Source organism: Phasianus colchicus, chromosome 5 (assembly GCF_987193195.1).
Source record: "Phasianus colchicus chromosome 5, bPhaCol1.hap1.1, whole genome shotgun sequence".
NCBI lineage: Eukaryota > Metazoa > Chordata > Aves > Galliformes > Phasianidae > Phasianus > Phasianus colchicus.
Genome location: NC_143440.1, coordinates 25,257,683 through 25,281,885, shown reverse-complemented (window position 1 = coordinate 25,281,885; position 24,203 = coordinate 25,257,683). Strand labels below are relative to the sequence as shown.

Genomic DNA, 24,203 nt, shown 5'->3' with positions numbered 1-24,203 from the left:
AAATATATAAGCAACACTGCTTATCAAGGCAGAGTAGCCATCACTGGAGCACGACACCCCTGCACCAGCCCAGCAACACTACAGAAGTGTTTTTCATGATTTCATGATCCTTCATATTTCCCTGATCCACCTGGCAGTACAACTGGGATACCATTACAGGAGGGTGACACTTTATAAAGGGCTATTATCAGGCATTTCCAAAGGAGATTTCAACCACAGTCTGCTGTAAATAGTTTTATTACATTTTGAAAGTTCTCATCACACACGTGACCATGACATAGACAATTTCTTAGTGCAAAGTGCTCTGCTGACTTGTGAACCAGTGTGTAAGCTGTTAGCAAAAGCAAGAGATTACTTAACAACTAGCCAACACTGCCTTAAGCATACATCTTCACTGTTATTCACGATGCCTTACTGTCTATATTTATAGACTCAGAGCCACCACCTCACATCAAATCCTCATTTATCCTAAGCATGGGTGGCAAGCCCAGGACTTCTCTGGTTGTGTTTCCGCGGACCAAGACACATGCCCTCCAAGCCCCTTTTAGCTCACAGCACATCCTTTTACTATCCAAAACATCACCCATTTTGGCTGCAAATCCACTTGGATAGCAGGAGAAGAGGGAGTGGGCCAAATGGGAGGAGTCCATCTCCTTTTCTGCCAGCGAAGACTGTGATCACCACTACTTGCAAGAAAGACGATACCGAGAGGTGTGGTGGTCCTTCATGTCAAACTCATCATGGCCTTCCCTGAGAAGCAAACACAACTGCAGTCAAAAGTAAATACACAGGCAGGAAACTCACCTTTAGCCATTGCCCAAAAGCAGTCTCTAGAAGAAACCTATCCCAAGGGCTGATTGATAAGACTACACCAGCAAATATGTGGACTGGTTACTCAAGAGATTTGTTTGTAACAGAAACCCGTGATGCACTTTATGAAAAGTTCTGTTCATCCTTGCCTGATGAAATGGGGAAATGACAGCAGACCTCATCTCCACCCCTTCCTGAGAGCTTCATGTAACCAGAGACTCATTTTCAGCACCATGTGTGTGATTTGCAGGCATGTTAGCAACTCCAGTGACAACAGCTAAAACTGTCGTCTGCTCCATTTGACTCTGAAAAATAACTGCTGTGGCTGAAATACAGTGTATTGGCAGCTGTCATAGTCTTGCTAAGAAGCAGCCAGTGTTAAGATAGAAGCTTATATCTCCAGCACAGAAATTGTATACCTGACATTTTTAGTAAGTTTAAGACTTCCCTGTTTCAAGCTAAGAAAAGCCTCAGGAAATTATACTATCTGATCTCCCTTCTTGGGAGAATCCAGCCCAGATTATCCATCAGTGTCATTAAAAAAAAAACAAAACAAAACAACAAAGCACCAACCATAAGAGGTACTGAACAATGGTCTCCCTTATCCCACACACATCAACTGTTCCAGATAACAGTTGAAACAAAGCACCCAAACATGCACTAAAGCAGTACAGACAGAATGTTTCTGTCCAGGACCAGTTTAGTCCCTGAAGCCTGGGGTAATTACTGGTAATGAAAAGTATTTCCATTAAATACTACCATTCAGCTCAAAACCAAGTTCCTCAAATCTTCCCACCTACTTTCTGTTCTTCTGCCCAAGAAGAACAAACAAAAGCAGCTAAGCTTACCTAAATGGCCTGTCCCTCAGATGAGAGGAGCTGGAAGACTTACCGAAAACAGCGCTGGCAGTAGAGGTCCCCACTGCAACCATGGCATCGCAAAGTGGCATCTTCATTGCAGATGCAGCACCAGGGTAACTCATGTTCATCGCTGTCATCTGCCTCAGCAAGAGCTATAGCAGTTGGAGTCTGCCTCTAATTCACAAAGAAAACAAAGACACAATTCAAACCACAGCAGATACTATACAGGACTTTCATTGTAAAGCAGCTGAATGTCAAATAGTTCAAGGGTGTTCAGACATTGCAAGAAAGCCAAGCGATAGGCTCCATATGCATGTATGTAGGTGGTTAAATATATACCCAAGATATTCACTACTAGCATTTGCCCATGAATCTGTATTACTTAGAAGGTAATCAACATTGCCTGTCCTGTGCTAAAGACTGAAGCCCAGATCTTCCAGCAGGCACCACAGCAACGCCAAATAACAGACTATTCCTGCTGCAAAGACAAATAATCAATCAGCTTTCCTGAAAGGAGTTACCTGTGGAAGGAAAGCAATGCAAAGATCTGAAAAACAGAGGTTTCAATTTTCTCTCTGTTAGAACAAGAAAACCGAGGGACAAAGAAAATAGTTTGCTAGGAGGCCACTAGCACTCATTTGTACCTGAAGCTGGGCTGAAAAGGTATGCTGAATTACAGTGTTAAGCTTTATTCATAAGGCCCCCATTGTCTCCTGCTTTACAGAGCCCTTGGAGAACTGAACAACCTTATGCACACTGAAATACACTGCCTGACCATCGGCATGGGCAACACCCTAACACAATTACAATAAAATGGCTTTTAGATCAGTTATACCTGCTTTAGCAAGGGGGCTGGACTCAATCGCTTCAAGTCTCTTCCAACCCTTGCAATTCTGTGATCCCAAAAGTGCAAGGTGGCATACCTATGAGATGGCTGTTTTCAATAATGCTTACAATTAAATAATTTATTGCACCAGGGACAGGCCTGTCAGGTGTCTGTGACTCACATGTCCACTTAATTCTCATAATATACATTAGAGAAGGTGTATACATTTCCATAATAGGCTGGTATCCATTCTGAATGTAGAGTATCTTGTTACCAGTACCTTCCTCTGACGTTTTAAGAGAACTCAGCCAACTGATTACTATCTAGAGATTCTGTTCTGCACATGCTGAAAGCAATGGCAAACCTCCCACTTAGTCTGGTTCAGGCTCTGGTACTAGACTATGGCTTTCTTGATCTAATTTTATTGGCAAGTTAAAAATTCTGTACTACTCACTTTGCTAGGTCAATTCTGGTTGACATTTCTAGATTTAGAGGACACTTTCTCATTCAGCAGAAAACCAGCCTGAGAGGATTACACAGAGCAATTCTTTTTAAAAGTAAAAGATGACTCGCAGCTGTGCTCAGGATTTGTCAGTCTTGCAGATGCCACTAATTCTCAGCTTGTCTGCTCTGGAGAAGCTGGATAGTTTTTGCCCTTCTCAGAACTGACCATAGGATACATCAAGCCTTTCTTGCAGAGCTGTACTTTCTTTGGACCCCAGAGTACATCATTCCAAGAGATCCTGACCAGCTCACTTACCCCTTGCTTTGTTTTTTTATGCAGGTTCTGTTGTGAGAATCCTGGCTGAGTGGTCTGATCTGGAAGAATGTTGAATCCACTCGCTTCATCCAGGGCTGCTTCCTCTGTAAGCTGACAACAATAAAGCAAGAAGCCACTTGTTTTGAATACATTTGGGAGCCTCATTCTAGACAAACCTTCCTCCCTTCTCCTTGTCCCCCCATGCAGTAACTGGAGATGACTCATTCAGAGAACACATCTATGTAATGTTATTCGGACGAATGTGAGTTTGTTCTGTCTGCACTCTGAACACTACATGTGCACTGTGAACAGTCGGTGCAACAAAAGAGGCCAGACCTCAGCTAATGCACTATGCTTTATGGTGCATCTATCAGCAGATGCTCCTCCTGTCGCTGAACGGCTGCACAGGAGCTAGTATTGGAAAAGCACTAGGAGAAGGAAGGAATGAGACTGCCCAGGAACAGAAGCACATCATTTGCATACTCACTGGGTAACAAAAACACTGGGAATGACTGAAAGGAAAGAAAGTAAACAAGGCCACAGCTGCCACTTCTGACCTGTTTCAGCACTCTCTGAATGGCTTCCTCCTCATCCAATTCCTCGTCGCTGTCAGGGAATTTGTAAGTTTCTAGTGTAACTGCAGGAATAAGAGACAAGAGACTGTGACCCATATCTGCCTCATACTTTGTGGTCACTTATGTTCCAGAGACAATCCTTCGTAGTGCAAGCTGGTTTAGGCACTCTGGCAGAGACATATCCCTTTAGAAGGGGACAGTTTAAGAAGCACATTACCATATGTTTTTGAAGTTGGAAAAGGAAGATTAAAAGAGAGCTTTGCTTTGACAACATTTCAGAGTATGCTAGAATTATCTCAAAGAAGAGAGAAAGATAAAAGCCTGTGCTTACAGTTCCATCCTTAGTCTTAGCTAAAATCTTTAATGCTGTTTTTATCATGAACCAACCTCTACAACTTCACATTTAATAAAATCCCAGCCTGCTTCTTGCAGAACAAAGGAATTAAATAGGTAAAGGCCTCTCAGAAAAGAAACTATTCTGACACAGGAACCTAGTTTCTCTCTTGCGACTGTATTCTTCTGATACCCACCTTTCTCTGGGTCTTGGCCTCTGAGTACTGCCAATCTCTTAGCAACCTGCAAGATTTTTTCCTGCCTAGTGTTTTCTTCTCGCAGCTCAGCAGCAGCCTCTGCCAAAAGTTTATTCTTCTCTTCCTCTAGCTGTCTTGGGTCCAGATTTGCATGGGAAACACAATCTTCACTTTCCCGACTCAGGTCATTCAAGTTTCGGCCACTAACAGCTGAAAAAAGACACACAGAACATGCTGGTGACTCAGCTGCAGTATTCCTTGGGTACAGCCAACACCACTGAAGCAATAGCATGTGAGCACCTCGATGCTTTCCATTAATTAATAAGAGAAGGCATGTCACAACAGGATCTGCACTTTATGTGAAGAGAAGGTGGCAAATCAATCTGCATTTTACAGGAAGATTACGGAGAAAACACTGCAGCTGGGAAGACAGCAGTATCCCAGATTTCTGATGTTTTTCAACATAGTACAGACATATTAGGAATAGCAACAGCTTCTCCCTAGGTAAACATCAGCTTACAGAAACAGAGCAGAACAAGCAGAACAGTCCCAAGAAAATAACAAAATGGAACCATTTCCCAGGCAAAAACAATGAGATCCAATACTGAGTTGGGTGGTTGTTCTTTGTCAATCTGTGTGTCATAAGGGGGACGTAAGGACATACCAGACACCTAGACCACCTGTAAGGTAAGCAGGGCAGCATATATTTCTTTCTCATTATAGCATACACATTAAGAGACAGAAACAGATCTTTGGAAGCCAAAATAGATACCTTGAGGCTGGACTCCTGGACTGTCATGCTCATCAATGGAAACTTCCTCAGCTAGCTGAGTTAACAGGTCATCTGTTTGCTGTGACAGACTTCTGGTATCAGGGGGTTGGTGTACCTAAGAAACGAGAAGGGCATGGGAGAAAGCAAATGTGAGGAAGGTGGCACACTCAACTGAAGAAAAAAAAAAAGTGAGTAACCATATAATACTCTGAGGAAACAGTATAAAAAGATACATCTACTGATTTGGGACACTCAGCTTATAGGTATCTGGTGTAAGACTTTCAAGGTTTCATTCTCAGTCTTCTTGAATGCAGACAACACTAATGCAATCACCAAAATAAGGCAATGTGGGGCTGAACATACAGCAATAGATGCTGCTGAATCCCAAATCCAGCTCTGCCACTCCCTCTAATATAAACAAAGCGCCATTCTCTACAGTGAAGCGCACAGTAAGAGCTGCATGTGCATCACTGCTGAAAAAGGAGCGTGAGGAAACAATTTCTCAGTGACAAGACCATTGCTATGGCCAGCAATAATGGAAACAGGAAAAGGAGATTTCTGAAGGAAAACACCTGAACAAAAAACGCCGAAGGACAAAGAAAGGCTAACATGCTGTGCCAGCTTAGAACACAGAGCTGGTGAAACAGGTGGGAGAACTTACTGGTCTGGGAGCCTGGGAAGGGGGATTCCTCCCCTGCAGGACAGCCAACCGGTCCTCCATTTCCTGCGCGGATGGAACAGGTCCATGGCAATCCTCCTTCAGCGCAGCCAGCCTAGCTTCGATCTCAGCCTGTGAAGGGATGGACTCTGCAACTCAGAATAATCCAAGGAAGGGGTTACTGAAAACAAATGACTTTGAGTTGGTTTTATTTTGTTATTGTTTTTGTTTTTCCAGAATCATGCTCTGAACACCCGAGGAAAAACCTCCCTGAGTCCTTAACTCAAAGGAAGAGTCATACTGCAGTAACTAGGAGATTATTCTGCCACCCTTTTCTCCCAAATCACTGCCTCCTCCTGAGTTTATTCTTCCAGTTCTAAGACCGGTGTTAGTGTAACCTTATTTGGCAATCAGCTGACTTCAGATACTAAGGACAGACAGAGAAGCACATGTCCTTTAGGGAATATAGTTCGTTGCATCCTTTAACATATCCCCAGGCACATCAGACTGAAATCTCTCCTGCATAATCACCTGATTATGCACTTTGCAGTGCTTTCCCTCTTTGAGACCATATATAAGATTTTTTAAAAGTTTATTTTCCAGTAAGCACCCCAAGGCTGTCCTGGAATCTGAGAGCTGTGGACTGGAGCAGGAGTCTGGTTTTGTTCTCTGTGAGGCAAAATTCAGAATATAATCCCACAGAGACTGGTACTGCTGGGCATCAGCACAATGATATACAGGAAAACTTCTGCAAAATGGTTTGGCCAAAAGATGCCTCCCTTTCATTCTGCAGCTACCGTGCCCAATACAGACTTTTACCACCAAACAATGAAAAATGAGGAAGTGATTTCATAGGTAAAATACCGCCCCAGGACTGTGAAGCCATGTCAAGAGAAATCCCAAGGGGAAGATTAATCTAAAACCACTGCAGAACCCAGCCACTGTGGCAGCTCTGATCACATCACCACCTTCAGTTCCCTAAGAAGGCAGATACTGAATGCCCGGTACTTCCCTTTCCCTCCCATAGTTTTTCAAATAGCCACATCCCCTCCCAGGGAATTTCTGGTGCCCTCCAAAACTCACTGGGCTTCCTTTCCTCCCTGAGCTTCTCCAGTCTCTCTGCAATAGCTCTGTCCTCTTTGGAGAGCCCTCGGTATCTGGAGCCATCTTGACTGAGTGGTTTTGCATCTGCCTTCTGTTGTCCTTTCAGCTGTTTTTGTTTAGCCTCAAATGCTGCTACACGCCTGTGACAAGGATGGAAAAAGACAACTGAAAACAGAGGCTTAAATCTCGAGATATGAAAACATCCTCTATGAACACAAGCTATAGAGAAGAAGTCTCTCATTCCTGTACCAGGCTCTCCCATACTGGCACAGTGAGGTACTGCCATGAATAAGGCAAACCATAACTCCCAGGGTGCAGCAGGCGTGGCACCACTTCTGAGGAGACAAGGAACGTTTCATCACCAGGCTTGTTTCCAAGCCAACCACAGTCAGTCATAGATTAACACAGACAGGCTGCTGTTCACGAGTGTATTCAAAATTAGAGCGTCTCCTTCTACCCTCCAAAACAAGAACCAAAAGAAATCCACAAAGCAAAAGCCCATCCTTAATCTAATACTGAACAAGCAAACATCCACATCACATTCCTTCTTTTGCTGGTCTCTATGAGGACAGAGGGGGAAAGAGCTGAAGGTCTGAAAGGTTCCCCTACAGCGGAAACAGGTGGCTGATCAGCAAGCGTAACTCACTTTTTGTAGTTTTCTGGTGGTGACCATTTTGCCGAACTGCTTTGAGACTCTTGTCTGAAACATAAAAACACTGTTATCTCTGAACTCAAGACTCCAACAATGCTTCAAACATCTATTCTCTCAACCCAAGAGGAATCAGTATACATGTGTATTGATCACCTGGTACAGTCCTTTTATAACTCCATTAACATAGAGCGATCAGCTTATGAAAGTGACTAAGATGATACAGCTGCTTTGAACAGGAGGTGACTTCAGTTCTAGTCCTATGTTCTTCTTGTTTCGCTTTTGGACAAGTTTTGTTTGATTTAATATGGACACCAGGAGGAGCTGAAATGCCCTTGGCCTCCCAAAGCCTGCACGCCCTAGTTCAGCAAGCAGAGAGCGCAGTTAGGTTGGATTCCCAAGGTAATTAGCTTCCATACAGTACAGCTCCCTGAAAGGAGCAACAAACACAGAATTATATAATGCACAAGCTAAATAAAACATTATGGAAATAATTATGTAATCACCGGTATCGTGACGACATCTTCTAGGACACTTGAACACCACCAGTAAATCTTGTGTAACTGTTTTCTACCTCCCTGTGTTTGTGTCAAGCTGCTAAACTACACTTACATAAGGTAGTTAGCATACTTTATTCATTCTTAGAAGGCACAGATACAAATACCTGCACCGTGCTAAGGAGAGCCAAAGGCAAACAGGGGCAACACCTTCATCGGACCGCTTTCAGCTTAGAAGTCTTCCATTGTGGAAGCTGATTGTGCGAAAAACACCAACTCACACCTACAAAACCACAGCCAACACACACCATCTACCTGCCACCAATCAGGGAGGAATTTCTCCTGCTCTAACCCTACTGATACTAAACAGACAAGGGGAAAAAACAAAAAAAAAAACAAAAAACAACTCACCAGCAAAAGTAACACGGGAAAAGGCCGAGTTTTTTCTAGACGTCTTTGGAGCAGCAAAGGGAACTTACCCGGTGAGCTTCCCGTGGCACTGCTTGCACACCTTCTGCGCAGCGCTCCCGCAGCGGGGTACCGGGGCGCTGCAGCTCAGGCAGGCCGAGCAGAAGGCGCGCCCGCAGCTCCTGCAGCCGCACTGCGGGGACACGAAGCGGGCGGGTCAGCTCCCGAGCGGCGGGGCGCGGCGCGGCCCGCACGGGGCCACAGCGACGGGGCGCACCCAAGGCTGCGCGGCCCGGCGCGCCCTGCGGCTCTCCCCTCGGACCGGCCCCGCCGACCCCTCGGCCGGACTTGCCTCTTTCTTGAAGAGGCTGAACTTGCAGGCGCACCCGTAGCAGCGGCCCTCCATGACGCCGCCATCCCACGCTCCGCAGCGCCGCGCTCAGCCGGCAGGCCCGGCCCCGCCTCTCGCTTCTGCGCGCGGCCCGACGGGAGCGGCTGAGGGGAGCTTCGTTTGGAACGCGGCAGGCAGCGGGGTGAGCGGCGCGCCTTGCCCAGCTCGGCTGTGGCACAGTAAGTCACACAGTAAGTCACACAGTACGTCTCCGTCCCACACGCAGCTGCCGATGCCGCGTTCCACAGCTTGTGGCACGCCAGGCTGGGTGGCTTCTCCTTGGCGGTCAGTGTGACAGAAGCAGCAGAGCATCACCAAATTGGATCTGGAATCCGAGTTTCAGTTTTTGTCCAGACCAGGAAGCAGTTGTACTATCAGCATGCCAAAGTTACCCTTGTTTTCTGTTTCAGTCTTGTTTTCTTGGCGTTATAGTCCAAGTGAATGTTGTCTTGACCACCGTTACTTATGTCAGGGAAATGCACTTTAAATTAACAACAAAAACAAACCTAGGACTAGTAGATTTTTTTGGATGCATTTCTGTAGTGCTTTTTTTCAGGCTGCTTTTGTCTCAACAGAAGTGATTGGCAAATCTCTGTTCTGATTTTACAGATTAAGAAAGCCTGTTGCTCAAAGGCCCTGACTCACCTCCCAGATAGGAACCAGGACAGTCTCAGAGCAGGTAACGTTGGGATACTTGGACACGAACACTTCCCTCATCTTTTCCACATGCACAGGCTGATGGAAATGGCTGCTTGAGCACAGGTCTGTCGTGTAACAGCTGCTTGCGTTACAAGGTTTATACATACACAGGAATAGATGTGTATTCACTACTGCTGTTACTCTGTTTTTTAAGATTAAACCCTTACATGTTGTTTTTTTAAGCTGCGCGTAGTACATGATGAACGTTGATTAGAACCTCTCAAAATCAGTGCTGATATTTGAATCCTAAACCTTTGACCATGATGTTCCTGGTGTCTATTGTCTGGTAAATATTAATTCATGTATCTCAGAAACTGAACGCTAATAGCAAGAGTCTACCTCATTATAACACATGGGCAATGCCCATTGTGGGCTGATAATTGTCTATTAGATGCACATCCTCTTCCGCTAAGCAGTTGAGCATACCTTAGCTCATAGCAGGTGTCTGAATTGGATAAATCCTCCATTTAAGATTCACAGCTCACAGTGGGTGAAAATGAACAGTAGTCAGTATAAGAAGAATGTTTTGTATGTTGAGTTTCCCTGTTTGGTGGGCTGCAAATATACAGCAAAATGACAAATTTAACTGAAATCTGCTGGCAGGAATTCAAAAAACAGTTAGAGAAACACTGAAGCTTTTGATATCTGCAGAAGGGAGTGGCAGATAGTCTGGAGCGTTTGTGGAAGCTCCAGTAAACCTGCATGTTCATTAAGGAAAGCAGTTAACAAGGACCCCTAACATAACTGATGAAATGTGGAAATTTTACACTTCAGACATAAAAGCCCTTCCTCTGAAAGAGGGAACTTATGAATAATGTATTTCAGAAAATGCATTCCTGAATGCAGCCTCCATCAGTACTGTTGAATTTGTACTTTCAAAACAAATGAGAGTGGAATTTTTATAGCCAGGGCTGCCTGCCCCTTAGGGCTTATGACTTGCCTGCAAGAAGGGCTTGCTTACAAATAAAGCACCCTGGTCATGCCACATTCCCACATCTGAGATTCCTATTTAATACTATATTCCTAGGGACTAGTTGCAAGACTAGAATTCCTATATGCAGTAAATTACTGTTTCATGCGTTGTTCATGCTTCTCTTTTGAATTTGTGAATGTTAAAACACTGAACATAGGAAGCCTGATAGTAGAGTCCCACATCAGGCCATGAAAAGAAAATCTGAAGTTGTACTCAAGTTACCATCAAAGCTGTCAGCATTGCGTATTTAAACTAGTGATCCATTCAAGTTTGCACTGGGGATTTTTACTTTTGTTCCTCCTTGAAAGTCAGACCCAGAGAGAAGAATTAGCATTCGTACAGTCTGAAGTTTAGGTCAAGATCTCAGAATTACCTTCTCCCCTCTTCCATGAACACACACAACCTGTATTCCAGGTTTGTACAGAGAACATAAATCCAGCAGGATATGAGCCGTGTTGAACTGGAAGACATACATTTGTACATACAAAACATTACTGTCTCTGAGGTTGGGTTCCTCTAGCTCTCATTAGCTCTTGGTGATCAACAGTTGGTACCCTTCATGAATGGAATCATGCTTTCAAGAACTTTGGAGAGAAGATCATGGAGTTTGCATCCTGAATGAGACCCGAAGTACTTAGGCATCCAGAGCCATGTTTGATGAGTTTTGCCTGCTGCAGCTTGTTAAAAACAGCACCAGTTTTTGGCAGGCTAGTGCGCCTTCTGGCTACAGTACAGGTGTAGCCCTCAGGTACTGCATCCAAATTACCTGCCACGCTGAAAAAGGAGAATATACTGTATTCTACTATATCAGCATTTCTCCATGCAGAAACACAATAAGAAGAAAGCATTTTATTAGTAACGTAAGGAGATAATACCGAACAGGTACTGTCCCAGGCTTATGCTACAGCCATCCAAGTGTCTCCTCCTTGCTTGATTTCCTCAATAGTTTGCATAGCCAGATCAGCTCATAAGAATACAAGTATTTATTGTCTGCTTTACTTGAAGTTTCCTACCACAGTGCAGCCAGGCTCTAGAACTTTATGTCCACAGCACATCAGATATTCTACCCTTCTGAGGATAAAAATTATCCAGTGCTTAAAAAGCAAAATATTACAGATCTTTCAAAAAGAAAAAAGAGAAATCTGCAAGATTTTCTTAGCTGCCTTCCTGGCACTGGGAAATGAAACTGGCATTCTCTATGTGCTTTTCTGCACAAAGATATAGTTGCTGCAAGAAAATTTATTACATTTTATCTTATTCCAGCTTGGCGGTGGCATTTAACTCTTGATATACCAAGTAAAAGTAAACTTATCTGTTTATCACTGAGTAGTGATTTTTTTCTCTTCTTCAGACTTATAAGAGATAGGAGATGCCGCTCTGAAGTAAAGATACTTCACACCTAATGTGATATTCTCAAAAGATATTGGCTCTATTTCTATTCAGAGGGCTTTCCATCATGTTTTCAGGCCTCATTTTGAGGAAAAAAAAGCAAACAAAAAACCAAACAAACCAAATGCAGTAATATCCCAGTGGAAGATTTCAATACCTGACTCAGACCATGGCTTACTTACAAAGTGGCAGCAATAGGTGCTTCCTTCCATTCCTTCTCTCTCACTGTTTGTTCCTGCCATTAAGTTTCTTCAGCCAAGTCTGTTCTCTGCTCTGTTTCTGCTTATGAAAGTAACGCAGTTATTTGAGTTGAAATGCTGCACAGGAATGCCAACATGCATCTTCAATGTGAAGTGGTCATTTCCAGTCTAACCACTGTGCCTGTACCTACTGTATAAGCAAGCTTGGCTTCAAAGCATAAACAAATGTCTGAAGGTTTTTCTGTATGAATACTGGAATGCAGATTAGAGTTCTGTAGAATTGTCAGAACACAGGCTCTGGAATACAAGTTGCTCCATAGCCATATTCCAAATTTTTCTTGGGTGGTTTCTACTGCTATGGGTAACTGAGAATCTGCTTACATAGTTTGTTTTTCCACTCTATCTCACCGTGCAACACCGGCAATGGGATTACTATAACAAAAGCTCAGAGCCTCAGCAGCAGTGGCTTGTTGGTCTCATACTTTCATTCTGCATTTTCCAGTTCCCATGTGTGTAGTGTTACCTATGAAATGTATAGCTCAGCTTGAATCCAGGCAACTCCCAAACTGTGTCACTGTGAAATTCAACCAGCACAAAGTTAGCAGTGGAAGTGAAGTCTGCAACCTTCTTTGTCCCACAGTAAGGGCCAGCTGCTGGTGATGTAGGTCGGCTTCCATCATGTATGAGCAAATAGTCATAGATGCATCTGTCATTATCTTCCAGCTCAAAGAATAACATTTTAAGAGATACCTGAAGGAGACACAAGGAAAGTGCAGTTTCTGAATTATATCTTTTTCTCTTAGCCTTTGTATTTAACAAATACTAATTGTTTAAATCCTTTATGTACAGGCCCTGTTTTCATTCTGTATTCGTCCCTATCCTGACCCTATATTGTCATATATATCATTAACAAATTGTTTGCTTAGTTTATAAAGATTCAGTCTGAAAGGAGAAGCAAGAGATAAGATCAATTTTGTACACTTTAAATTTCTTTCTCAAGAAATACACAAACAACACCTGTGCAATATTTCAGTTTTCTAGTGGGAGCTCTTACCTAGGGATTACTATGAGCAAAGCCTGCAAAGTACAAGCTGAACTCATAAAAGTTTCACATACACGTGTTAACATTTTCCCTTGATGATCACCTCAAATACCAAGAGCCAGCATAGGGTCTTAAACTGAATTTATGTGTTCAGATTTTCACTCTGAGAATGCCATTACAGCTGTTATTTTGCAAGACAAAAAAAAAAAAAAACCTGATTCCATTAGGGAACATTGCTGCAAACAGTGTAAGAATCAGTTCTTTACCTTGTATCCTACTGGAGAGCTGATGACCCAGAAGCATGCCCTATTTTTGGGGTATTTATTGGGGTAGTTTGGAGAGGTGATGACTCCACTGGAGTCTGTGAAAGTACCTCCACAATTCACTGAGTAGTAGAAAAAAAAGAGAATGGTATATTAACAAGTATTTTGACGGTAGAAAGAAGCTTGCTTGTATTCTTCTGTATTCTTTCTTCAAGCCAGGAAAGGATGCACTATGAAGAAAATATATCAGCAATAGATTTTCACTGCTTAGCATTTTTATCAGCAGCTGTACCAAAGGAACTGAAAACTTGGCTGCTAAAAAAACCTTTGGAGGACAGGGAACAGATGAATCTAAAGCTACATTTGCCATATGTGCTACCATGTTAACGTAGCATTCTAATGGAACTACCTTACAGCACTTTCAGAAAAGAATTAGGTTAAGTGTTTGAGACTGCATTACTGAGCTAGATCTAATGTCATCTAGAGATTACTCCATCAAGCCTAATGCAGAAAAACGATACATTTTTAAGACGTCTTCAACTTATATTTTTTAAAGTTTGCAGCTTATGCTGAAGTAAGACAATAGCCACTTGTTTGCTGCCTTCTAACTGAAAACATGTTGCAGCACAACCGAATTGTCTCCAGTAGTCCACAATGCATTCTGTATGCTTATAAAACAGACACCCCCGAAGTGAATACAGTAAGCACTGAGTTTCATGCAGCACAGCAGAACTATTTAATTCAGAAAGTGTAAGCTACCCAAGGTTATTCTCTCCTGTTGCATAAAATGCCCTAAAACCTTCAATAACATATGAACCAGATCTTTGCTTTGCTTCTCTCTGGCATGATTTCTCTTGGCATTTTGCAGTCTTTTGTTCTTTGCTTGCATTGCTCATGTTAGTCACAGTCATTGCATTGTTCTTATTTACATAAATTCTTCTAAAGATGTGAAGATGCTCAGCAGAGGCTCTGAGAAGAATTACTCAGAATTACTGGTATGAGACCCATGCAGCCTCCTGTTTTGCCCACTGCTAACCTTCAGCACCATCAGTTGCTCATCCCACTGTGATAGTAATACCTACGGAGGTGCAAAAACTAACAGACTAACATAATCCTGCCCTGGATTATGCGTTCAAAAATGTTCAGTTCTTCCATACAAATACAACTAATACTGTACTCCAAGCTCTTTTAAGGAGTGTTCATACCTCTGTTGTAGGAGGCTCTGAATCCTGTGGCTGTAACAGTCTCGTCACTTGCAAACTCTACCAGCATTGTTGATCCTGAAGCGACGATGGAAGGCAGTGGCCCCTGCCCACAGTATTTGTCCAGCAAGACAGGAGAGTTCTTGCTGTTTCCACTGTAAACTTTTACATAGTCAGACGAACAGTCTGAGGAGGTTTGGAGATCAAAAGCCTCAAACTGCAGGAAAATCTTGAGAAACAAAAAACACATTGGATTTACTGCTATACACAGGGAAAGATTCAAATTACCTCACTGTTATGAAGCAAACTAGGAACTTCCATTCATTTTATTATCCATGTGTCACTGTAATTTTATTGTCTGTATAATAGGAGCATAGTATTTCACCTGCCCTCACTGCTACTGTGCCCAATAACTGATGTTTGGTTATTGCTTATCCTTAAAAAAACCACATAATCTTAACTGGATAAAGAAGTTATATAATAACATTGTATGGTATTATCAGAAGTGTTATGAAATTTGTTGAGACTTTCTTCTCATTCTCTATATAACAGAATAAATGTCATCATGATAAAACAACGTGGTGTAGCCCTGCTGCTCTGGTTCAAAGTTTCTATTGAATATTACCTTATTCCGACGGATGCGGATCAACCACAGGCAGTTGCTATTGTTCGGGTATGGGGATGGGTAATTGATGGAGGTGAATGAGCCTTTGGTTTTTGGCAATACAGAGCTACAACAATCTGAGGGGAAGAACCAAACAGTGCTGAAGAGAATAAAACCACACTAATCTTCCAGAAATTCCAGACAATTCTCTCCAACCATTATGATCAGTCAAGCTTATAAAAAAATTACGTCTACAATTATGTTGATGTTCCTGGTGTAAAAAATATTCAAAACCATTAACAAACTAAATTACTTATAAAGGTACCTTGCTGCTTCATCCACTAATTTTATTATTTTTGAACAGTAAAAAAAAAAAAAAAGTGCTTCACCCACTTATTTCAGTTTACTGAAAAAGATCTGGATCTTTCATTAACTTGCTTAACCTTGATCAATAGCAGTTCCATTGATATTAGAACATAAATTCCCATCAGCAAATGTATGTGCATTCTTAGGTGTATGCAAAATAAAGCTTAGAACAGATTCTATCAAAACAAAGAAAGAGATGGGCACTGGGGAAAAACTAACACAGCACTGAAGTCAGGTTATAAAATTAGTGATTGGTATACAATGCCTGTTCTCATGTATATTACATCTTTCTCTTCCTGCTTTCACCAAGAGAACAGGACTTTTTGTCCTTTTTTATTTCTGATGGGGTCTATTTCAGGTCTGTGTTTTTGGTGTTTTGTTTTTCTTAAACCTACTCCTTCTTCCCAAATGTACAAATCTAATTAGGTAATTATGTAATAATGCTATTGGAGTGTGATCCACTCCCAGCCTCGCTACCAAGAACACTGTTAAATACTTTTTGTAGTTATCTTTGGGATTATGACAGATGCAATTAAACTGAAAACGTCTTATTTACAGTTCAGAACTCATTGCTGAGAGGTGTTCCTCTGTACCTACAGACTCAAGTGAAGAAATGCTGATTCCTTTTAATTACTGATGACCACTTAACTTAAGTACTTACACAATTCAAAGCAGAATTTGGACTACCTGTAGTCATGTTTCTTACTCTTTTGGTGGAAACTAATTGAGTAACATCTCTGAAAAGTCAAATACTATATAGATCAATTAGCCTATGCGCTGGGAGTCAGCACAAAAACTACACGTGGCAGGAGCAAGTCTGGTGTTTTACTTACATTCTTTTGTGCCTCTCAGCTGGAGAGTTCCTGCTTTAGAGGAATGTTAAGTGTTTCTAGACATTCAGATACCACAGCAATGAGTAGGAAGTTGATGTGGGCAAAGAGGTAGATAGCTGAACAAAAAGCCAAGGAAATTCCTCTCAAAGATGTTCTGTTAAGCCTAAGTGATACCCATACAGCCCTGCAGTCATTTTTTAACTGAAAGAAATCAGAAACCCACTGGTGCTACTGCAGAATAAACTAAACTTTAATCATGGCTCTGGATTGTTCATATGCTTTCCAACCTTCAGAGCTTTCCTAAAATAAGGAATTCACAGAAGTATTACCATGATTTCTAGTGGATTTTGCTTATGTCAAAGGGCAGGGAATAGGTCAGCATAACTCAATGATAGCATATTACTGAAAGCAAAGTGTCCTTCCCAAGAAGACTGCAGCTTGGCACAGGGACAGTTCTGTTCCACATACATAGCAGCCCTCTTGTAGGGCTGGGGAGAGACAGGTGGTGGGCAGAGTTCCTCTGGGGATTTCTGACAGTGGTTACAATAAAAATTGAGCTGGCTATCTTACTGCACTTACTGCACTTGTAGAGCTTGTTGATTTTAGCTACATCCAGGTTACTCAGCCCTTCTCTCTGCCCAATGGGCACCAAAGGGTTAGGAACTGGTACTATAGTTGGTTTCCCAGGAGTGCTGGAGAAATCATATCTGTAGAAATAAGGAAGTCATATTTCTAAATCATTTCTATTAAATATGAACTTGATCATACTCGTGTACCTCACAATTTTCATTTCACTGTATTGTTTAGAAGTTGTTTCTTACTTACAGAAATAAAGTAGATGGTACATGATACAAGCTTGTACCTTATGAACTAAAACACAACTGTAATAGTCCTGGATAAATACTTTTCATGAGACAGCGTACATCTTAATGATGTAAAAAAATCCATCTTTCTTCTCTCTGCACTCAAGTAGTGTTGTCTAAAATTAGCGTAGTAGTAACAAGTATCTGCCCAGCATGGACTTCCAAACTGTTTTAGCTCAGTGTCTCTGTCTTTGAAACATAGCCACATCAAAGGCCTCTAGTAAGAGAGGTGAGTATAGTGACAGAAAACATTATCCTGTGGTTTTTTCTTCTATCGATATCAATTCTGTTTTCCAAGAATACTGCTGACAAAGCATACTCACTCTTATTACATCCATTAACTCGATTGTAAATGAACAGAAAAAAAAATTATTCCCTGCACAGAACAATTTCTTCTCCCTATATCTGAGTGGATTCTATGAAAGCACACATTGGAAAACTCACGCGCCATAGTGCATCACAGAAGAGTAGTCATAGGGAAGGCCCAGATTTTTGGAGTTCACTTTTCCAAAGTTCCCTTGTTCTCCTGCAAGGCAGAAGAACAACCTTTCATTTAGAGCAGTATTACTGCTATCAGACACCTCCTGCTATTGACCATGTCATAATCCTAATAAAAGTAAATTAGTATACAGATCATGAAGTCCTTACACACTTGGATCTTCCAAACCAACCAAACCTTTCTGATGTCCACAGGAGCTTTTTCCCACTGAATCTAGTAGGTTTCAGAATATAAACTGAGGAAAACAAGAAAAAATTTCAATGTAATCCATGAATCTAATTCCATTCTTCAAGGAGATGTATTCATCTCTACACCTTCATTTCTGAATGTTATTAGTATTATTAGTACATTATATTGGACATTAGAAACATCCAGCTTACGTCCCAAGAGCTGTGTCCATACCTTAGCAGAGAATGCTGTCTGGCTACCCAGATCAACAAGTCAGAGGTGTGTATGACCGACCAAGTTGTCTTGCTGACCCTTTCCACTGTGCAAGGAACTGCTAATGCAGGGGTATAAGACCTCAAGAGAAAGGTACTAGGTTTACCTGTTACTCACACCAAAGTTATCAGTTCTGGCATGAAAGTGATGTTCTGGCTTTGCCTCTGATCAAATCCATCAGCAATGGCTGCAGCCAAATGTTATAACTTACTTTAAGTATGGGCACTCAGTAAAACCTGTTAGAAACAATCTGTCCAAATACAGCTACTGGTAATGCTTCCCTCAGGGTAGCTGCTGTGCACCTCCCCACTTTATCTCTTTAGCCTTAGAAAACTCCTGTTAGAAAGTATCATATTGATAAAGGAGTGGGGCCCACGGACAGACTAGAATTCACGTCCCCTAGCTTTCGTTCCCTGAGGCAGGGCTGGAGGGAGTTTCATCCCATTCTAATATGGATGCACCTATTTCTCTCTATTGCCTGGAGAGCTTGTGAACTGCATCCTGGTCCTCTTGTCCATAAGAGGTGAGCAGGGTCAGAGCAGAGCTGAACGCAGTCAGCATTGCCTCAAGGCTAATGTCCTGACCACTGAGTACTCCTTCGTAGTTCCAACATCTGTACCTCTGTACAGATGTCTGTAACTAAGGGTTTGTAAACAACAAGCCATCTGGACAAGAGTTCAACACTGGAAACTTATCAGAAGATCATCCTGACTATCTGACTCTTAAGTTCACACAACTTGGCTGGTAAACTTGCATTCAGAGCCAGTCTCTTCCCGTAATATCCATCTGTGTTGGTCCCAGAGAGGGCTAAGAAATACAAAGAGAAACTCCTGAACTATACAAAGTTTGGGGATAAACATTATTTTGGAACTTTTTGTAGCTCAGAAACTCCATGAAAGCTCAAACTGATTCTCATTAGCATTGGCGTTCCCTGCTCAATTACATTTTTATCTCAGTTCCTCTTATCTGCTATACTGACTTAAGAAAGTATTATCAGTAACTTCACAGCTTCTTTTGAGATGACCAGAGAAGAGTGCATTTCAAATGTGGCGAAACGTTTAAGCACGTGGCTACTGTTTGGCATGTAGATACTCAGTTGAAGTCTAAAGAAAGGAGTAGCAGTAGCCTGGCTGGACAAGGGGCCAGCAAACTGTGCTGCCTTCTAACATCTGGGGAGCTAAGAGCTGCACATACAGGAGAGCTAAGACCTGCATAGGCATGGGGACTTAACCCATTGTATCCACTAAAAAAAAACACAAACCAAACCAAAACAAAAAACCACCACCACCAACAATCTGCCAGAATCTAAATGCAGTGACTCAGAAGGCTGAAAAGGACGCTCTGAGTACAGTTTTGTTCCCAAGAAGTTTGTGAAAAACAAGCAGAGTTTCAAGTAGCTAAGCGGACAGTAAACGATCAGGCTGCATACTGTCAAAACAAAGGATTTGGATAGCTTTCAAGGTAAATTGAGGGGTAAAAACAAACCCCAAACATCCATAGTTACACAATCCTGGCAAAGGAAAAGCAGATTATGTGGGAGAACCGGGAGCCTACGGAATGTCTTGAGGTCCCACTTTCTGTACCACTGAAGTCAGGAGGATCTCCACCATCAGCCCTGTTAGCCCCATTGTTCTGTTGGTTTTTTATAAACAGATGATGTACACCAACAGCCTTCATAAGCATAGACATCTTTTCAGTTCATTTCCCCTGTGCATCTTTGCCTTTTTTTCCTCCCCTTTCCCCTTTTGTTGCGTAGTCTAGTCTTCCTTCCATTTCCCCTCATCAGCTTAGACTGTAGACAAAGAGCATAAGAGCATCAGAGAGAGCACTACTAAAAGGTAGTTCAGGAATATCCTTTAAGAAATCCTGTTAATGAAACATCATGATCTAATTAACTGATATATTCCACTATTTTACCATCCTTGTTTCCAAAAGTGGTTTCCTAATGTGACCTCAATTCAAGTGATTGTAACTGGTTGCTGCTTGTGCTGCCCACAACAAAAAGCAGATAATTCTTTTTCTCTTTGCAGCATTTCATGATCCTTATGATCTTGTTGATAGAAGACAAGTCTGGGCTCAGAATGGCAATCTCAACAAGAATTTAGAACTACTTTTAGGTTGCATTTGTCACAGTACCAAACTCACACTGAACAAGAAATCCCACCACAGTGCATGTGTCCCTGCGGCTATTCAGCCCGGTGTTGCTGCTGCTGCTGCTGATGTGCACAGCTCTTCTCGGAAGAAACATTCATCTGTATCTCAAAGCATTTGTTTTCTTTTAAAACTGAGTGGGGTTACCTGCTGTAATGTGTTCCCACATAATTTTGACAAACTTGTCCCGATCGCTCCGTGCCTGTTCATGGATGAAACCCAGTGCATGGTTCATTTCATGCTGAATCGCTCCTTTATCCATACAGCCATTTTTCACCAGGCCTACTGCTTGACGTCCTCCAATTTTCCCAAAGTAAGACCAGCAGCTAGGAAAAGCCAATTGAAACAAAAATGGTTACGCTCAGCAAATACAAAGAAATACATATACTGAATATGACACCCTGGGCATCCAGATACGCAGCCACCAAAGAGAACACACACAATCACTGTTGTGAGATATGCTGACTACTTGAAAACTGTCAAAGAAATTGCAGAGGGAGAAATTGCTTTTGTAGAACGGGTGTAGCAAATGTAGGTGAAGCAGTTCAAGTAGTTAAGCAAACAACCTGAAAGAGTTTTCTCAAGAAGTAAGGAAAAAAATAATTTTGGTTTATAACCCATTATCTTTAATGAAGTCCACTCATTTTTTCCTGTAGCCTGGTGAATGATATAACTACCACTGTATCTAAAGAAAAATGAAAAATTGCACCTGCTTTCTAAATCTTGACTCCTAAGATAAAAAGGGAAATTACTTAAAACCAGACCAAAATAGAAAAGAAACTGAAAGACATTTTGTATACTTCCAGACACAGGAGACAGGGAGCTTACCTCTGTCCACGTTCAATATATACATAGTCTGTTTCTGTAGTGCGATTTACAAACTTGACACAGGTCAGTGTGGAGACCTCCTGTAGAGCATCAGCAATCCAAGACCTCTCTGCCAATGCTAGGATGAGAAAGGGGCCAGAAGTCTTATTTAGTTACCTATTCAAAAATAAGGTTCACCGATAGGATGCATTCCTCTAGATCTCTACAACACTCTTTACCTTTTTATCCTACAGATGTAATGAAGAAAGGCACAGAGCCTTCAGAGATCAAGTTGATCAGATTTTGAAGGAATATGTAATAATTATAACTAGCCCATATGCATTCTGCAAGAGATGGCTGATGAAAAGCAAAAGACTGGCATTTTCTCCGTTTAGGCAGAACATTAAAACAGTTTAAGATACAAATAATTGGATTAAAACATCCCAAATGAGCCGTCTGACCCTAATTAGGTATGGAAAAAGCAGCTTGTTTATCAGAGGTAATGAATGTCTGCAATACACCCCTCAAAACCATTTGAGACAGCCAGTGTTAGGAAGCTCAGACACTCAGTGTTTCTGTTCAAGTACCAAATATAGATTGGAGTGTTTATCTGCTTTTGAACATTTTAGCCTATTTTGGCTTCCTCAATTATGAGTCATCTACAGTTACCTTTCATATCAATTTCCTCATCTTTAAAGTTTGGAGAGAGCAATGCAGAAAGAATAACCCTTACCTAACCACAAGACTTAGGTATGTTCTAGAAACACATGAGCAGAGCGGCAATTAAGACTGGGGTCTCCTCAGCAAAACCAGTAGCACAAAGGTTTCGTTTTCTTGGGAGTAGGAATTGGGTCCAGCTTGACATCAGGGAGGCCTCAACAGGGGAGAGATGGAGGACCCACAAAGCCCCCATAAGAAGCCTTCTGGAACAAAGTTTTCCAGATGAAGACATTGGCCCTGCAGCCTTTTCCACTAGACAGATCATTTATGACATATTTGAAAGGAAGTCAGTGTTAAAAAAGTTGCTTCTAGTGGTAATTATGACAAATACTTTCCTAATGTGGACAAATTACATATTTTTTTCTCCTGTACTTGCTAAATATCAAAGTGCATAGTAGCTAGCAGAAATGAACTATTATTTGCAATTAAAATTAACTTTTTTTTTTTTTTAATATAACAAGCACTGCTCGAGTAACCACATTTTAGTGTTTATGCCTAGAATGTCTGGAGTCTTAGCCAAAGTGCCGTAGGGCCAGGAGATTAGAGAAGAGACATGTTGATAAGTTCTCATTTGGACTCAGAGTCCATCTGATGCATGGCACAATACCATAAAATAGAAGAACAGGGACTAAAGGATCAGTGCTAGCTTTACAGTGTCCATTTGTATACACTTACAGAAATCAGAGGAGATGTTAACTGGAACTTTGACTTGTCCATCCTGTGACTTGGGCCATAAACAGCTCTCACAGTTAATTGCACTTCGTTGCCCTCTTCTCAGGAGAATGTCTCCTTCATACACAGCTATTTCGCTGTCTGGCAGATGAAGAAAATGAACATTCAGGGCACTGAGACATCAATGAGAAGTGCAAAAAGGAGATGAGAGGCATACACTAACCAAATTTTGTACCTTTGGAAATGTTTTCCTCTGAAGTTTATTTCCCAATAACGTGATAAAGGATAAGTGACAAAAGCTTAAGTGAGTCTAGTATATATAGACTGGTCAGGCTTGCCTTTCCTTGCCATATATTTATCACAAACTGTAGCTACTTATTATTATGTCAAAAATGTACAATAGTTTTGGATACAACAGAGAGAGCAGTGACTTACATCACACAGGGAAGAAATCAAAGTCAAACACATACTCATTTTTGAGGGCACATGTGGAAAAGAACATTCAAAATAACAATTACTCAATAGTTCTTCTCAATTTCTTTGTTGTGACAGCATAAATAATCAAAACTGAATGTGATTTTAAAACACATCTTAATTTTGTGAATTATTTTCCATAGATACAGTAAACATTTTCAAGAAGAAAAATGTACCAAATATGAAGAATGAAGTATAGAGAAGCAGCCCCCCACCAAGAATTGCAGTTATTTATAGAATAGTTGCAGTCAAACTCACCTAAGTCATTGTTTCTTGTAGCTATCTGAAAAAAAAAAAAAGGTACATTTTTACATACACTTATATCAATAGCAGAAAAATTATATTATGTAGAATCACAGCAGTTTATAAATAATTTTAAAATAGTCAGAGCAACACAGCAACAGCAGTATGAAGTCTCAGCATCAAGGAGCAGCAACACACCTGGACAGGTTTACTTAGAACAAAGCTATAGAGAAATGCAAATTGAGTTGGCAGAAGAAAGCACTTCATCTTCAGGTTTCTGAGATGATCTCTGCTCTGCAGCTCAGTTCTCAAAGCTGTGGCTAGCTTACTTGGGACAAGCTTCATGGGAAAGCTGCCTTTAACAAGTGCAACAGAATTAGATAACGAGTAGTAGTTTCACAAAATAAACAAGCTGCAGGACCTCAAGAGAATTGTCAGACTCTTATTTCTTATTTATCTTCAGAGAAAACAGAGGAAGTGGAGCAATAGGAAAGAAAATCCAGCAACCTTGAAGTGACTCATTTTTAAGAGCCCATGAACTGCTGCAAATTCCTTCACTGCTGACCTAGGGACAGGATATCTGGTAGTAGTCTGTTTACAACAAAACTCAATGTCAAGGAACTCTTTGATCCATCTGTACTGACTACCTGTCCTAGAAACAGCTTTGCACACTGCCAGGAGCCACCCTGCTCTGCAGAGCCCAGCTCTCAGCCAGATAATGCTGGCCCAGAGCAATGGAAATGTGTTGGAGACAGAAGTTGATTGTTGTGTCATTGTTCTCCCCCCTCCCCCCCTTTACCCTATTATGCAACATCACATCATCACTGGTGGTGATTGTGTCTTTTATAAAACCATGAGCTCCCTGAGTTTTGGCTTCCCATCTCTGGGGTACCCTTCCTCATTTGATGTCCATGAATAGAAA

The 24,203-nt window shown here is 41.6% G+C and overlaps 3 protein-coding genes across 4 annotated transcripts in view; 1 reads left to right on the top strand and 2 right to left on the bottom strand.

The window, feature by feature from the left end:
- Positions 1–219: 219 nt before the first annotated feature.
- On the bottom strand, positions 220–8,925 carry ZFYVE19 (zinc finger FYVE-type containing 19). Its single transcript, XM_031593500.2, has 11 exons — positions 8,802–8,925; positions 8,521–8,642; positions 7,542–7,595; positions 6,875–7,035; positions 5,795–5,940; positions 5,134–5,248; positions 4,362–4,571; positions 3,814–3,893; positions 3,257–3,367; positions 1,702–1,844; positions 220–750 (listed from the first exon to the last, which is right to left on the bottom strand). The coding sequence occupies exons 1-11, from the start codon at positions 8,853–8,855 to the stop codon at positions 684–686; spliced, it is 1,263 nt and encodes a 420-aa protein (XP_031449360.1). The 5' UTR covers positions 8,856–8,925; the 3' UTR covers positions 220–683.
- The window catches only part of LOC116229186 (transmembrane protein 263-like), a 219,389-nt gene continuing 204,094 nt past the window's right edge, over positions 8,909–24,203 (top strand). The window contains exons 1-2 of one of the 2 annotated variants that reach the window (XM_031593503.2): positions 8,909–9,019; positions 9,450–9,519. The gene's annotated coding sequence lies outside the window, so the exon portion shown is untranslated. Of the gene's footprint in view, positions 9,032–9,449; positions 9,520–24,203 lie in introns of both variants that reach the window. The other variant, XM_090140970.1, reaches the window with a different exon arrangement.
- LOC116229188 (astacin-like metalloendopeptidase) lies at positions 9,526–24,171 on the bottom strand. Its single transcript, XM_090140960.1, has 11 exons — positions 23,480–24,171; positions 23,297–23,321; positions 22,568–22,705; positions 21,194–21,311; positions 20,513–20,691; positions 17,719–17,800; positions 16,991–17,118; positions 15,234–15,349; positions 14,612–14,837; positions 13,410–13,528; positions 9,526–12,851 (listed from the first exon to the last, which is right to left on the bottom strand). The coding sequence occupies exons 1-11, from the start codon at positions 23,624–23,626 to the stop codon at positions 12,621–12,623; spliced, it is 1,509 nt and encodes a 502-aa protein (XP_089997086.1). The 5' UTR covers positions 23,627–24,171; the 3' UTR covers positions 9,526–12,620.